General features: G+C 33.2%; 1 protein-coding gene across 1 annotated transcript; it reads left to right on the forward strand.

Annotated features, from left to right (window-relative positions):
- The first annotated feature begins 9,090 nt into the window (after positions 1–9,090).
- Positions 9,091–16,350, forward strand: LOC122600336 (potassium transporter 7-like). Its single transcript, XM_043773044.1, has 10 exons — positions 9,091–9,589; positions 11,345–11,573; positions 11,682–11,930; positions 12,086–12,136; positions 12,588–12,848; positions 13,050–13,102; positions 13,226–13,340; positions 13,856–14,110; positions 14,497–15,019; positions 15,494–16,350. Exons 1-10 carry the CDS (start codon positions 9,266–9,268, stop codon positions 16,014–16,016), a joined length of 2,583 nt encoding a protein of 860 aa, XP_043628979.1. The 5' UTR covers positions 9,091–9,265; the 3' UTR covers positions 16,017–16,350.
- Positions 16,351–17,060: the final 710 nt, after the last annotated feature.

The raw sequence follows: 17,060 nt of genomic DNA on the forward strand, positions 1-17,060 counted from the left end.
AAACAAATATAAGATATGTTAATTAGCAAGTATTGATTTCATAGTATTGATCATAAGAGCAACCTTGTTTTCATAGTATTGATCATAAGAGCAACCTTGTTGTTGCCTAAGCCAAGGCTAAGGCCGCTAAAACTAAGACCAATGCTAAGGCATAAATGAGTGAAAAAAAGAATCGAGCAGCTGCTAATTAAAAAAAATCTAAGCCAACTACAAAGAGGAAAATCTAAGCCAACTACAAAATTGAGTGCTAAGGGAAAACTGATGTAAAGGCGGCTACGACAACTGTTAAGGCGGCTACGACACTTGCAGGAATATTTAACAGCAACGTAGCAACGTATCAACTGATCAATCGATAATATAAGTCAATTAAGAACAATAAACTCTCATCATGACTGTCCCAAAAAAAAGTCAGTGAACCTGAGGCTTAGTAAAGAAATATATATATGTATGTATAGTAGGTTGTTCGATCAATCACTATGTTTCAGGCATTGATGAACTAGTTTTAAACTCCACATCAATGGGCTGACATGCAGTTGGTGTATCTATCTTGCATCTATCTAGCTAGACTTATCACATTCTATTGCTAGCTACCTACGTTAATTATATTCTTATAATGCAGTCGTGTTGAAGAACTTGCACATTTATCATATATATATATATATATATATATATATATATATATAACACTATAAAGTATACAAATCAAATGTACATACAGTCATTACTAATTAAAAAACAAAAATTGCACATGAGCAACCGGTCTCAAAGAAATCTTAATTAATTGGATTTATGGGAAAGGTTTTAAGGAGTATACACCATATCCTAATACAAAACACATCATATTGTCAATTAGAATGGGGAAGATAAAGGCAACCAATTATACTATTAATTAATGGCATAGCAAGACTTCAAACATGGTTATGTTTGGAAAACAACCTTTATTGCTATTCGTTTATCCTAAATTCTTTCCGATTGCTCAATAGTTATTATTAATTTATAAGTAAGAGATACTTAACACATAAATTCTTAACAAAAACAATGAATGTATCAATCTATAATGCAGATATAAGGCTCAAACACTTATAATAATCAATTCAAATTATAAGAAAAAGGTATTTACGTACCAGTTGAAGAGCAAAAGTAGACAACAAGAGAAGTTTGTAATGGATCATTGATAAAGAAATAGGTTTAGAAGAACCTAACCTGGAACGTGACTCAAGTTGTTGGGGTTATTTGGGTAATTTCAATCATTAGGGGATGGGGCTTTTTTTTAAATTTATTTTTAAGCTAGTTGAGGCTTTTTTTTTCAAAATAAAAGCCCAAGCTTTATTAACCAAACAAGGTTGCTTTTTACTATAAGAGTTTTTTTTTTAAGCCCAATCCCATAGCCCTAAAAAAACCCTTAAAATCCCCTTGCCAAACATACAAGATGTCGTTCGATTTTGGGGCTTCGATTTTGGAGCTCCTCTTCGATAGATTTTGGGGTTTTGAGGTTCGTTATCGATCTAATTGGAAAAAAGAATAGGGTTTTTTTTTGGGTTTTTTTAGCTTTATATATGGGGAACAAAGATGACACTGTAGCCCCATGTTACCCTACCTTTTTTATGACACTAAAAATACGTGTCATAAATCCTTCAGATTTTACAAATTATGACCGTATTTTTATGACTTCTCACTTTGTGCATCATCTATTAGCGTGGGTCATAAAAAGCGGGTCAAGGATAGTCATGCTTCTAGTAGCTTCTAGTAGTGCTTAATGAAAAGTTTCATATTATCATCTTATAATTTTCATTTATAACCTCGTCTTTTTATATTTTCATTTTCTACTTTGATTAAAATGTCACCTTTATCTATACTTATATATATATATATATATATATATATATATATATATAGTAAAAAGATAAAATGAGAACCAACAAAAGGTCGAGGGAAAAGGGAATATAAGGTTGTCCGATACCTAAGCTTAGGTGTAGAACCCCACACATACTAATATTTTATTATATATTGTATAATGAATAAATGTTTGGGCCCCCATAATTTTATGGTTTTAAAAAATTAATATGTGAGTGTCCGGCATCTAAGCTTAAATACCTAATAGCCTTATATTCTCATTCCCATATATATATATATGAGAAATAAAATTTACAATTAAAAGTTTATGTCAATACGAATCTAACAAACTTGAAAACATGTTTTTATGATCACTTTTTATTTTTCCTAAAAAGTACATCTTAATATCTTTTTTAGTATGATAAAGGAAAAGAAAAATGTGATGTGAAAATTACAAATAGCTATTGGTAGGTTAGAGCCATTCTGGATGCTCTAAAGAGGTTTCTATAGAAAAGCTTTGTTCTCCAACGATAAAAAGTTTTTCAAAAGCTTGAAGTTAATTAAAATATAATTGTTTAAATGGAAGAGTAAATGAAAAGCTTAATATCCATCGACCTATATCTTGAACTTATTTTTGTACTAAACTAGCTAATCAACCCGGGTAATACCCGGGTATGAGTAGCAAAATACATATAAATTTTTATATATTGAAATACTTGTAAGTGCGTTTATCCAATTAACCATAATATTTAATTAAATCACCTATAATGATTCCATAAGAAGTAGCACCCTTGACCCCTTGACCTTGTTAAGCAAGATTCGAAAATAGTAAAGGTCTCCAATTTTAAGAGGCACATGGTGTAGTCTGCCAATTGCGAATCCCTGTTTTCTCGGAGTCCATTTCTTTGTTGATGAATTCCAAACAAACTTTGTTGGCATCTGAACATACGTCATTTCTTGAGCTTCCTTATACAATTTGTTACACTCAAACCATCTTAAAAATTGTGACTTTCCTACTGAAGGTTTAGAAAGAACATCGTCTATAGGTTCTTCTCCATCATACGTAACGGGTTGCCCTCCTTTAACATGAAAAGACAAACGTTCCACGACTGGAATCCGATAATGTATGTCAAAAGCAAAAATTCGCCAACATGTTTCACATGCTGATACATAACGACATTCATAGTATTCTGCAATTTCATCCTTATTCTTGTTATGCTCTTCAGTGTCAGCATCAGTTTTTAGCCTCGAAACAGCAGTTGTAATTCTCTCGGGTCCTTTGTTAACATACTTGAAAAGGTACTTAATTGATCCAACTTGGTTACACCATTCAAGATTCATGTGGCATTGATATCGTTTAAGTGATGTACCGTTATATCCAATGACATGCCTGTATAAAATGACAACAGCGTACTCGTTATTTATTTCTCCATGTTAATAGTTGGAAACATATGGCATAAAACAACCTTTGTGCAACTTAAAAACTGTTAATGTATGTAATATTATGTAAATAGACCTGTTATCAAGTTCAACAGTTCCCTTCTTGACTTTACATCCATTATTACGCCTCATATATTTTGGAAATCCTTCGTCATCTATGTAAGTGAAGTCTGTAAAATCCTTTGGGAAATTTTTTGTGCACAATTTTTTATGCATGCAAGGGGAAGAAGGGTTGTCTTCACCACCACATGGTCTGTGCATCATGAACTTGGACACCAGTTGGTAAAGTATAGGATCATCATCTTAGTTTGGAATTTCAGCAGAAATAATACGATCGATATCTTCTGGATTAGGAAGCTTGTCCTTAAGAACCTGATCGATAGCTTGCAAGCGTGCCTTGTCAAGAGGAACCTACCACTGTTCTCCGCCACGCCAAACTTTGACAGAACACGGACCCCACCTTCCTGTACTAAGGCATCAAACTGACCAATCAGGTTCCGTTTGACAGTAGTTTGTATTCTGGTACCCTGCATTTCCAATATACAAACTTGTTATATATCACATATCTAACAATTATCATTAAGGAAGTGGAACAAAGTCTGGACATAATGACTAACAATATACAAACTTGTTATATAACTTATATTTTTTTACCTGCTCGTCAACTAAGACCATGTCAATACTTGAAATAACATTGGGATTGTCGCTGAATGTCTGCTTCCAGAGCCTCATTATCATAACTTTGATCTTCCAACCATCAGTTTCCCCATTAATTTCACTTACCAGGGAAAGGTTTTCAGCAGCCATATCAATTTCTTAAAGTGTGGTTGAGATTATAAGAGACAGTAAGAGAAAAGGCGTAATTGATTTGACATTGATCAAGGGATTTTGTGGGACTATATATACATGTAAAAATACAATCTTTATAAAAATTATGAAGATACGTAGAAAAGGTTGTTGCTGTAAAGTAGGAAATGAATCTTCAATTATGTTAATTATCTTTAATGCTGAATCGGATCATTCTGGACAAATAATTGTTTTGATTTATACAAATTTCGGTTCTGAAGATATACACAAATATATATATTGTCTCACAAAAAAGTAGTAAATTAAATCTTCATCTAATTCTGAAGATATACACAAATATATATATCGTCTCACAAAAAAGTAGAAAATTAAATCTTCATATAATTCACAAAGATTTTTTTTTCCCAAATCCCTTGTCGTCGTGTTAAAATCCAGAATTTTAGAAACTATTTTCAATACCGTGTTTTAGAGAGAAATTTGTGTATATCTTCAGAATCGGGTTTTAAATAAATCATGAGTCACAATAACAAAGAAAATGGGAAGTAATTTGTGTATAATAAAACCATTAACATAAAACCATTAACAAAAGACATAATCGGAATATTACAAATGAAAACCCTAAATTGATGTTTAAAGATACCTGAATTATTTTTACCATATGCAAGGCCGATGTTCATCCATCGGATTTTTGGAGAACATATCGAATCTGAAAATTCAACCAAGAATAACACTTTAAGATTAACCTGATGCATATATTGAATTGTTCTTCTTTTTTCATGGATGAAGATTTGTAGAGAGATTATATAGAAAATGAAAATTCTTCTTCCTATTTTGATGGTTTTAGGTTTTTAGAGAGAGTATATACAAAAGTTGAAACGAAATCTGAAAATTCAACCAAGAATAACACTTTAAGATGAAAACTTGATGTTTCTGTTTGATTTTGATTTATTGTTAGTTGTTGATTGTTAATAGTGTTGATGTTTCTGTTATATTCATATTCATATACCTTTACCTTTGGTTTTGATATTTATTATTTTATTTTGTTAATTATTTTTTTTATATATATTTTGACGTTAAAACAAAATTTAAACAAAAATTAAGCTAATGAGAAGGCAATGTTGCCACCTGGCAAAATTTTTGAAGGCATTAGGCTAAAGAACCTTGCTTTATTAAGGAGAGAGATTTATGTATTTAAATTAACTTCAAGCTTTTGAAAAGCTTTTTACCATGAAGAACAAAACTTTTTTAAAAAAAACCTCTTATACCTTTTTACAATTCTTTTTAAAAAAAAACTTTTGAAATATACCTTGGAGATGCTCTTATAATGCATGAGGTGGTACCTTACAATTCAATTTTTGTAAAGTTTCATAATAAATGAAAATTATCTTGGTCAATTATTTTCATTTTTATATATTCTAAAAACACAATTTAAATACATCTAGTTAAAGTTTATTTTTAAGTTAAGCTAGTTAATTTAAATCTTGCGCGTGACAAACTATTGACAAATACGCACGACTATTAAATCTATGGACATTGTTGGCTACATGCAAAAAAATTTCAAGTTTTTTATCTAATAAAGTTAAAGTTATTTGTTGGTGATTAAACACCAAACAACGTCTAGTTAAAGAATTTTATTACAAGCTCGCTTAGACTAAGAGGAGTGGGGCGAACCCACCCCCGGTTTGCCAATTATGTCGTTCAAAACACCACCCCTTCTCGGCGATCTCCCAAAAAAAACGAAGAAGGCGATGAATATCTATCCCCCATCACAACTTTGACTATTGCTTTTGATTGGCTAGAATGAGGAACAAAATCCCATATGTTTTTAATTTTTTTTTCCAGATATGTGATGTATAGATAGATATAGAATATATATACAATATATCGATTAGATATTTGCAATGTTGAAAAAGGGGTCACACACTTTTATCTTTTGTAATAGTATTTTTATAGCCTTTTTCAAATTAAACCCCCAAGTTTTTTTTAACAGCTAAACCCCCTCAATTATTATTTATATGCAAATGGTTTATATTTATAAAACCGTTCAAATTGGTATTTATTTCTAATTTTTAATTTATAGTTTTAAAACTTTAATCAATGAAATAGTTTTTATTGATATAATTTGTCTTTAGTTTATTTATGAAATTATGATGGTTTTCTATTTAATTTTAAAGTGTTATAAAAAGAAAAAGATAAATAAATAATCAATTATTAGTTAATGTTACATGTTCAAAGTACCCCACCCACATGAGTAGCTCCACTCCCATTTTTTCTTACACTTTCTTCATGATGACGTGACACCAAATGTCACAAGTCCCTCACTTGTGAGTAGCCCCACTCTTTTTAGTCTTAAGGGTAAGATGAGGATTTATTAATGACTTATTGGTGATTCCCATATGGTACAGTCGCTTTAGCCTCAAAGTCTATTTTGGTTGAATGAATAATATGTATTATGTTATGCGAAGGTAAACCATGATCGATGTGAACCTCTCCTTTTACAAGAGAAACTAGTACTATACACCGGGCATTGCTCTGAAAAATGTAACGATATTTAAAATCTGCAACGTATCTAAGACCGACGTTGGATACATAATGATAAACGCACATTATAAAAGCTTATCATAAAGGTAATTCTAAAAAGTATTAAATAGATAACGTCTTTGTCATAGCATAAGTATTACACTGTATGTTTGTAAAAGAAATATGTGGTAAAAAGTAATAAAATGAAACTTTTTATGGCTGAATTGAGAAATTTAAAATTATGTGGTAAAACAATAAAAATATGAAACTTTGTTAACAAAAGTTACGTGGTGAAGAAATTAAGTTATGTGATAAAAAGTAAGTATATGAAACTTTGTTGACAAAAGTTAAAATTCCGAAAGTTATGTGTCAAAAATGAAAAAACATTAAAGATTAGGTTAAAACACATTTGTTTTAAAAATTGAAAAAGTAAAAGTTTCAGTGGTTTTGTGGCAAAAATAGAAAAACTAAGGGGGTGTTTAGTTCACGGAATTCATTAGAATTGCAATGTAAATTCCATTCATAATCATGTTTGGTTGAGAAAAAACATGGAATTGGAATCTAAAACTTTCCACCAACTTCTTTAAAATAGAGAATTTAAGATTCCTTTGATATATTGATGAAATGTTATAAATTCCAATGGAATTCATGTATTTGGATAAAAACACCCTCAGCTATAAGAAAACCTACACAGTCATCTTCTCCATCTGCATCTTCTTCCTCCCATCTTCTATCTTTTGAAAGTAGATTTGATGTTCCGCCAGAGTAACAGTCACCACTGTCGGAATAACAGTCGCCACCACTAACTTGAAATTTGATCAGAGAAAGATGAAACCGAAGGCCATCAGAAAAAGATGGAAAAAGTTGTCGGCTATGTGTCATGTATGTGATATGTGGTCGATTGTAATGGTGTAATGGTGAGGTGCTTTGAAATTTAGATGGTGATGGTAGATTTCTTGGGAAGCTACGTGTTACATATCTAATCCAATATCCAATGTATATTTAATATTTATTATTATTATTATGATTATTATTATTGTTGTTGTTGTTATTATTATTATTATTATTATTATATTAGATTAAAATGTATAATTATATTCTTATGAAAATTAAAATGGAATAACTTTGTAAAATAATAAAAGGTTAATTTTGTCATTTGACATAATTTATATTTGAATTTTTTAAAATTGAATTCCATTGAATTTCGTCATCCAAACACAAAACATAATTTAAAACATTCAAATTCCAATTCTTTAACAATTTTCAATTCTTTCAAAAACATTCTGCGAACCAAACTGCCCCTAAAAGTCCAGTGGTTTTGTGACAAAAATAGAAAAACTAAAAGTTTAGTGGTTAAAATAAATAAAAATTAAAGTCTCTTGTAGCTAATGAGACTTTAATTGTTAAATATATAATGTATGATGTAGCCAGGGAAAGGTCGCGTTTGGTTCACAGAATCTGATGGAATTTGATGGAATTAGAATTGAATTTCATTCCTTAGTGCGTTTGGTTGCACAAAGAAGATGGAATCTCATTCCATAGGAATGTAAACATTCCATCATTTGATGGAATCTCCATTCCTTGGGGATGGAGGAAGGAATTTCATTCCTTCCATCACTTGAATTTTCAAAAAATCAAAAACATTCCGTCAAATTTCATTCCTTCAAATTCCAATTCCTTTGAAAGATTACATTTCTTTCCAAAACATTCTATGAATCAAACACGACCTTATTAATCAGCTTAAAAGCATATCTAAGACTATTTATAGAGGTCTGAGTTAGTGCCTTGTTATTTATCCATAAATGGTAGCAAATATCTAGAATTGTAATGTAAATTTTCATATTTTGGAGCATGTGTTAATGTGGATTCACAAGGACCTTATGCATTTAGGAAAGGATTGATAGTGATCCTTCGCGATTTACACGTGACCGTATAACTGTGTTTATCACTTATACGAAGGTTACATTTCGCTTTACGTAGTAAGCAGCCCAATAAAAGCTGTTTATAATGCTTATCGGATGGGTATATAATCCATTGATATATCCAAATCATAATATGATACGAAATATTTTATTTAACTATTGGTTAATAATCTGAAGTCTCTATGTTAAGGCTTGGATTTGGAGGTATTTATCTTTTTCAATATGTTGTCATGTCTTAGACCAGATTATTATGATTATTTTTTATTAGATATTGAGTAAAAAACTTTTTAACATGGATTTGATAAAAACAACATAACCTCTTAGATTGTGATTTTCGATATGTGCCTGTCGAAAATAATATGATATTTTATTTAGGAAATTATATAAATTAATCTTTTGATTATTTATTCTATATTTCACATTTTTTAATCATAAATTTAGTTAACCGTGTTTAAAAAAAAGAAAGAAATACAGACAAAACCGGTGCTTGGAAAAAGAAAGAAAGAAAGAAAGAGGCAAACGAGTTTATTATACTTTCCTCACAAATCTCACTCTTTCCATTCTTCTTTCTATTCACAAAAATTCCATTCTTTCTTTTTCTTAATATAATACGAGTAATAATAAATTTTATTATCAGGGTTTCAATTTCATCACAATTTTATCAATTACTTAATGGGTAATTATCATCATCATATTTTAGTTTAAACAACACATTAATCTCAATTAACAAAAAAAAAAAGAAAATGGGAGAAGAGGGATCATCAGGAAGTGCAACAAAAGGAGGAATGAGTTCCATGGATTCAATGGAATCACACCGTTGGGTTTTTCAAGACTCACACGATTCCGATATCGAATTCGATAGACAAAATGATTCTGATTTGAATGATGATGATTCTACTAATGATAATGGGGATGATGATTTCACTTTTCATAATGATTCTGATGAGGATGATGATGATGAACAGGAAGACAGTTTGTATCAGAAGTTGATTCGTACTGGGCCCCGGATTGATTCGTTTGGTGTCGAAGCACTTGAGGTCCCTGGTGCTCATAGGAGTGATTTTGAGGTATACCCTTTGTGTTGGTTTTCATGTTTGTTGGTTTGGTTTGGTTTGGTTTAGTGCATTTTAACTGGAATTGATGATAGTTTGCCTTAGAAAGTGTAGTAGTTGGTAAATGCTTGAAAACGTAACGTTTTTGGTAGTGTTTTACTGATAAAGTATGGAACTTTATGGTCAAGTGTTTGATTTGTGGGATGTTTTATGTTCGGTTTTTGGATTAGTGTGAAGGGTTAGATGGATTTAAGCTGATGATATGATGTAAGAGGTTTTATTTATTAGTTTGTGATCGGTTGTGAGCGTTTAGATATGATGGTGGTGGTGGTGGTGTGATCCTGTACGTAGGTCTATTAGTTGTTCGTGTATATGCTTTGATTTGGGTAGCCTTAGTTCATTCGATATGGAATATACTGCAGCGTGTAGTATTTGCTGTGATATAGAATGAGAGAGTAAGGTCATAGACTCATAGTCAAGGTTGCAAATATCGGCCATATCGGCCGATATATCGGTGATATATCGGATATCGGCCTTCAACTGATACGATATATGGGTTATAGTCTGGCATATGTTCAAATTTGGGACTATAATTCAAGGAAGAGTTTCGGTTAGAAATGGATCTATTAACTCGTTTCAAGCAAGGTGGATAATACTATGGCAACTGTCACGCTCATCGCCATATATGGCTTTTTTTTTTATCACTGACAACCTTGCCTTTCTCTCATTCTCCTCTTCATAGGAAGTTCATTAGTTTCAGTATTGGAAGTGGACTACCAATAAGCTTTACTTAGTTGGAATGTTGGATGTTTAAACTGTACATTTTTGTATCTATGAAGAACTGATATATGTTATATGTCATAGTCAGTTGGGTATACAGTAATCCTTCAGTTCATAATTCAGGTCCCCGAGTCTCAGGCTTTTGCCTGTGTTTGTTGGTGTTGGCTTAGTTGTTTCAGTTTTATTGTATATCTTTATTGTATTGCATTTATGGTTGGAGTTTGGCTGTAGTTTTGGGTAGGATCTCAGGGACTAGATTACAAATGGATGGTGATGTACTTGAGTGGTGGATATTTTCCTGTATTCTATTCAGTGTGAAGTGTCTTTTTGAATGACTAAATATTAATGAATAACATAGTGCGTAATCGCTTAACTGGTTTTTATGTTCATCTCTGTTCCAAGGTCAGTATAAAGGTTAATAGAACTTTTGCGGCCATTTCATTGTTGTGCTAACTAAGGAATAATGTACTAGCCATTGGGGATTCGATGATTTTTCGATTTTAATCTACGGTTTAAGATAACATTGAGGTAGTATATATAGCCTAATGACTGAGGCACCTAGCCACTCTTGGACTTCCCCACCGTGGTGACTAATGGATCATCATTAGTATCCATGACTACTAGATTGAAATAAATGCCGCTTGGTGTATCAGAAATAGTCTAGGAAACCTGATGAAATGCCACTTGAAGAATTGTTTGTTCTAATGTAAGGAAACCTTGTAGTTACTTGTATTTTTTCACCCACTAGGGCAGTTTAACTGTTCCATTTTCAAGTTGTGGGTTCACAAGCTGTAAATAATAGATGGTCACAATAATAATTAATGGAAGGGCCTTGTGAGTCTTTGCTGTTAAAGAACAAAAGGAAAACTATATGCATGATACAAAATGTACATAATAACTTAACGCTAATGCTATTTTAAAGTGGCAAAGGTTACAAATGAAGCAAGGTGATCATTATTTGCATGCTGAATCTTTAAACTGTATTTGCAGGATGCTAGTTTCGGGAAGAGTATTTTTCTTATTTGTCAAACGCTTGGTGTTGTTTTTGGTGATGTTGGAACTAGTCCACTGTATACCTTCAGTGTTATGTTCAGCAGGGCTCCAATAGAGACAAATGAAGATATTATTGGAGCTTTGTCTCTTGTTTTGTATACATTGATTTTGATCCCACTGATCAAGTACATCCTCATTGTTCTTCTAGCCAATGATGACGGAGAAGGTAAGGTTGACTAATTTGCTTTATATTCCCTTGTAATATCAGCTCGTAGGTGTATTTCTTTATATAGTTGCCTTCTTGAAGTTGACTGTAATTTCTATAATGTTGCAGGTGGTACATTTGCTTTATACTCGCTCATCTGTAGGCATGCTAAGGTCAGTCTTCTCCCAAATCAGCTTGCTTCTGACACACGCATATCAAGCTTCCGATTGAAGGTTCCATCTGCTGAACTTGAGAGATCATTGAAAATAAAGGAGTATCTTGAAACTTCGTTGACTCTGAAAAAGCTTGTTTTAGTGTTGGTGCTTGCTGGCACCTCCATGGTCATAGCTGATGGGGTGGTTACACCCGCAATGTCAGGTCTGTTACTGTTTTAACGCTTCTATCTCATTTCTTATTTAAAGACTCTGATTTAAAAAACTGTTTTTTTTGTTGAGAACTGCTATAACTATCTATTCTGTGTAGTCGTAGTCATCTTACATTTATAACCTTCACTTATTGTTTCTTTCTTGCAGTGATATCAGCTGTTCGTGGTTTTAAGGTTGGAGTTCCGACAGTTGAGCAAGGTGACATGATTTTACATGTAATGCTTAGACGGACAATAATATACAGATAATTCAATAGATGTGATTGCTTCTTTCTGCTTAGTTTTTTCTGTAGGAGTGTAGTGGTAGAATGTATAATACCTGCTTTCCCCCTGTAATAGCTAAGTTAACCTAGCAACTTACACTAAACACAGAATTTCAATAGTCATTTTTAAAGATTAGCGCTTTTACATTTGGCCAACACTCATGAACTTTCAGGCATACAATTTATTGACTAAAAGGGTATTTTTCCCGAGGGACAGTATCTCAGTAGTCTTTTTGTTATTGTTTGTTATATTCTTTGTTAAGTCTATAACTTCAAAGATTTTGTGTTAGTTTCCCACTTTCCCTTTCTCTGACATTAATTTTTTTTATTAAATTTAACTTTTATCCTTTTAATCAGTTGTCCCGTCTTGTTTTTTATGTATTGCAGATCACGTGGTGATGATTTCGGTTGCATATCTTGTTATTCTGTTCAGTGTACAAAAGTATGGAACAAGTAAAGTTGGGCTCATTATTGGACCAGCATTGTTTATATGGTTTTGCTCTCTTGGGGGCATTGGCATCTACAATCTTGTGAAACATGATAGCAGTGTTGTGAAGGCATTTAATCCTATTCACATCTATTACTATTTCAAGCGCAACTCATATAAAGCATGGTACTCTTTGGGTGGATGCCTCTTATGTGCGACTGGTAAACACCTATTACAGATTTAGGACCTTGGATTTTAATCGCTACCTTGCATTTTAAACACATAGGATTTGCTTGTACACTGAACCTTAGAAACACGGTCATTCATTAAAAAAAGAAAACAGATGCCTCTTAAATGTGGATTGTTGTTACTACCGAGTTTTATCTTACACGATTTCATTCCTTTTTACTAATGAATTTTAGGTTCAGAAGCAATGTTTGCAGACCTGTGCTATTTTCCAGTGAGAACAATCCAGGTAAAGCAGTAAGTTGGTACACACTGCAAACGTTACGATAGTGTTACTCTAATTGTAGTTGGGAGACGCTAGTCTGACTGTTCTAAGTATATTTACTTATTTCATACAGCTAATGTTGTGCAGATGACGTTCGTTTTTCTTGTGCTTCCTTGTCTTATGTTGGGTTACATGGGCCAAGCCGCATACCTATTGGATAGTGATGGTGATGCAACACAGGCTTTCTTTTCTTCCATCCCAGGTGAGTCTCATGTGTGTCTAGCATTCTGATTTAAAGATTATCCTTTTAACTCTCAACTGTGAACATACAATGGTTGTAACTCTGGAAGCAACAAATCTGTTTGTACTACTAAGAAAGTAAGAGGTGGCAGTTTTGATCAATTTACTTAACAGTTAATTGGTTTGATTTATATTTTGTACCACTTGATGAAACAAGTATACTTTAAAAACCAAGTTAACATGAAATTGGTCAAACTGGTCGAGGAAATGTCACCAAGTTGTATTTAGATGCTTACAACCTATTAACTCTCTTTATTAAACAAATGAGACTAATATCATAACTATGTAATAATTTATTCTTAAAAATTAAGGAAACATGGAACGTAAATTTATGCGTGGATAGACCTTACTGATCTGACCTGTTACCAACCTGCCTGACTTGCCCATTAGGCTACCTGGCAGTCATGTATCTATACCTACCTCTAACTAGTACGTCTATGGCTTACAGTTTTGTATTTTCTTATATTTTGTTTGCAGATGTTGCTTTTTGGCCAGTGTTTCTGATTGCTAATATTGCTGCACTGATTGCTAGTAGAACAATGACAACAGCAACCTTCTCTTGCATCAAACAGTCAACAGCCCTTGGTTGCTTTCCACGTCTTAAAATTGTGCATACATCTCGCAAGTTCATGGGTCAGATCTATATTCCGGCCATCAACTGGTTTCTAATGGCATCTGCGGTGCTGCTTGTATGCACCATTGCAAGCACCAATGAGATCGGGAATGCATACGGTACTCTTTCCTTCAATATTAGAGGTGGATGGGCTGGGCAGTTTGGGTAAGGATTTTAAACAAGTTGACCCACAACTACTTTTTTTTTTTTAATTTTTGTTTGGACTTTTCTTGTAAGCAATAGTGCATTTGGTATGCTTACAATGCAATATAGGAGGTTGTATGCATAATAATGCACTTTAGCTGGATTTCATCCCATGTTACCCTTCAACTCATACCCTTTTATTAGTTTAATTTCTTTGTATAAAGTATAAACCATATGGTTTTGTTGAGATATAACTCAAGTTAACCTGCTTAAAAGCAAATTGGTTGAACTCGAATTTGACACTTTGAAAGGTCCAGCTACTTAGCTTCCATGTTAACAAGGATCTCTATTATAAATACAGGTATTGCTGAGCTTGGGGTGATGATGATGACTACTTTCTTAGTAACCCTTGTGATGCTTCTTATATGGCAAATAAACATAGTTATTGTGGTCCTATTCTCTCTGATTTTTCTTGGTTTAGAGTTGCTATTCTTTTCATCAGTCTTAAGTGGCATCGGGGATGGAAGTTGGATCATACTGGTTTTCGCTATAGTTATCTTTCTTATAATGTGCATCTGGAACTATGGTAGCAAGCTCAAGTATGAAACGGAAGTTAAGAAAAAGATGTCAATGGATGTATTGCGTGAATTGGGCTGCAATCTTGGAACTGTTAGAGCTCCTGGTATTGGATTGTTATACAATGAACTGGTGAAGGGTGTGCCTGCGATATTTGGACATTTTCTGACTACTCTTCCGGCTGTACATTCAATGATTATTTTCGTCTGCATAAAGTATGTCCCTGTTCCTGTTGTTCCTCAGAATGAGAGATTCTTGTTCAGGCGAGTCTGCTCCAAAGGCTATCACATATTTCGTTGCATTGCCAGGTAAATATCATTTTCGTGATAATTTTGTGCATGTAGTAATGCTCTATCTAGAAACCCGACTACAAGTTGTTTCCTTGAATGTTCTTAGTTAATAGATGTGGCAAAATGATAAGCTGGGTAACAGATCCAAAATTCTAAATGGGTGATTTTTGGGTATGGATTGAATTGGTGGGTTGATCTCGAACACTTTTTGTCCAAAGTATCTTTGAGTGTATATTTAATGTAGTATTAGTGTGTTAAATTAGAGTACAAGAGTTAAGTATTTTCAATAACCATCTTATACTTGATTAAGTTATGGATTTGGGATGCTTGATGCTTTAGGAAAACGTTTTTGGGCAACTTTAGCCAGTGTCCTGTTAAACTACATTCTTAATGTCTTTTGTACCCATCTGCCAGCTGTAATTATTTTACTTGCGTAGTGTCAAGACCACTTCCCTGATTTATTCTCTTACAGTTCAAAGTCCATTTTTACAGGTATGGTTACAAGGACGTTCGTAAAGAGAACCACCAAATATTTGAACAACTACTAATTGAAAGCCTAGAGAAGTTCATCCGTCGTGAAGCTCAAGAAAGATCATTAGAGAGTGATGGGGATGATGATGATTCTGATTTTGAAGATGACCCATCGCGTGTCCTTGTCGGCCCAAATGGCAGTGTTTATTTTGGTGTCAACGACACCGGTAATGGGATCGACAATCACTACATAACAATCTCAGAAACAACCACTTCAAACGAGCCCGATAAGGCTCCTGCCAACTCAGATCCCGAGCAAAGTCTTGAGAACGAGTTGGCTTTCCTACACAAAGCCAAGGAGTCGGGGGTTGTTTATCTTCTTGGACATGGAGATATTAGAGCTAAAAAAGACTCATGGTTTATTAAAAAATTGATCATAAACTACTTTTATGCATTCATGAGGAAGAATTGCAGGAGAGGGACTGCAACTTTAAATGCACCCCGCTCACACTTGATTCAAGTGGCCATGACTTACATGGTGTAAATGAGTTGATTTATAGTAGATGCTTAATCCAGAAATAAGCTGATTTAGCTTTGTTATGAAGATAAGGGCTGTTAACTTGGTGGCTGTTAGTTTTATCCACACACATGCTCTTCATTGTTGGTACCGATTTTGACATCTTTGATTGCCCATCTTTTGAGATGTAGTTATTTGTAATGGATGGGCGTATTATGTAGACTGCTTGAATTATGGGTTCGGCAGTAAACCTAAACCATAGTCATATACTTTTTGCATACTGCCAAAGTTTGAATGGATATAACATAGCCTGGTTATTGAGCTACAATGATGAAAGGAAATTCAAATTTATCTTTGTTTATACGTTTGGTGTTGTGATTAGAAGTGGCATAATGGGTGGGTGGTCAAGATTATTAGGCTACATTTCGGATTGTAGCTTATGTTAAATTGGAGATATTACATGTAAAAGCTATTGTGTGTTTGGCTTCTTCATTACAAGCTCCATAGACATTTTTAACTTTTTTGTATGATTAATATGCTAATATGATTTTAGAAACTAAAATTACACAGTTAGTTTGGCTTAGCAGTTAAAGGAATTCTAAGTTTTGTTTTGTATTGATTTGGTAAACGTTTTCTAGTTATGGGGTCATAAGGAATTTTAGGTGGGCACATTATGTTAAGCTATGTATGAGTTATACTTAGAGATGAAAGTTTTGTTTCATTTCTCGATAGTGGGAAGCTCGTGAGCTTATTATCTCAGAACAAGTTCATAAGATCTACCTTTTTACGTTCTCAAAGCCCATGTGTGATGGACATGAGGGCAAGAAGAAAGAGAAGGATGAGGTTTCTCTCACCTTCGGCATAATGGTCCCCAAGGAGGAGCCTGCACGATGGGCCAGGAAGATTCAACCTACCTAAGTGAGAGTCAAAATTCAAACGGCATTATAATTATCATCACAATTTAAAAATACTCCAAATTCATCAACTGATAAACACCCTAGAAAGACAACCCATATGGAAACAGTTGAGCCAGAAACCGCAAATGTCAAAAAAATAAATAAATAAATAAAT

Source organism: Erigeron canadensis, chromosome 5 (genome assembly GCF_010389155.1).
Source record: "Erigeron canadensis isolate Cc75 chromosome 5, C_canadensis_v1, whole genome shotgun sequence".
NCBI classification, from domain to species: Eukaryota; Viridiplantae; Streptophyta; class Magnoliopsida; order Asterales; family Asteraceae; genus Erigeron; species Erigeron canadensis.

Bases quoted from the DNA above. Each gene is read 5' to 3' on its own strand.
- LOC122600336 (XM_043773044.1), top strand. From the start codon at position 9,266: ATGGGAGAAGAGGGATCATCAGGAAGTGCAACAAAAGGAGGAATGAGT. The intron at 11,574-11,681 runs GTAAGGTTGACT...ATAATGTTGCAG, and splicing joins AGCCAATGATGACGGAGAAG to GTGGTACATTTGCTTTATAC. The intron at 14,111-14,496 runs GTACTCTTTCCT...TTATAAATACAG, and splicing joins TGAGATCGGGAATGCATACG to GTATTGCTGAGCTTGGGGTG.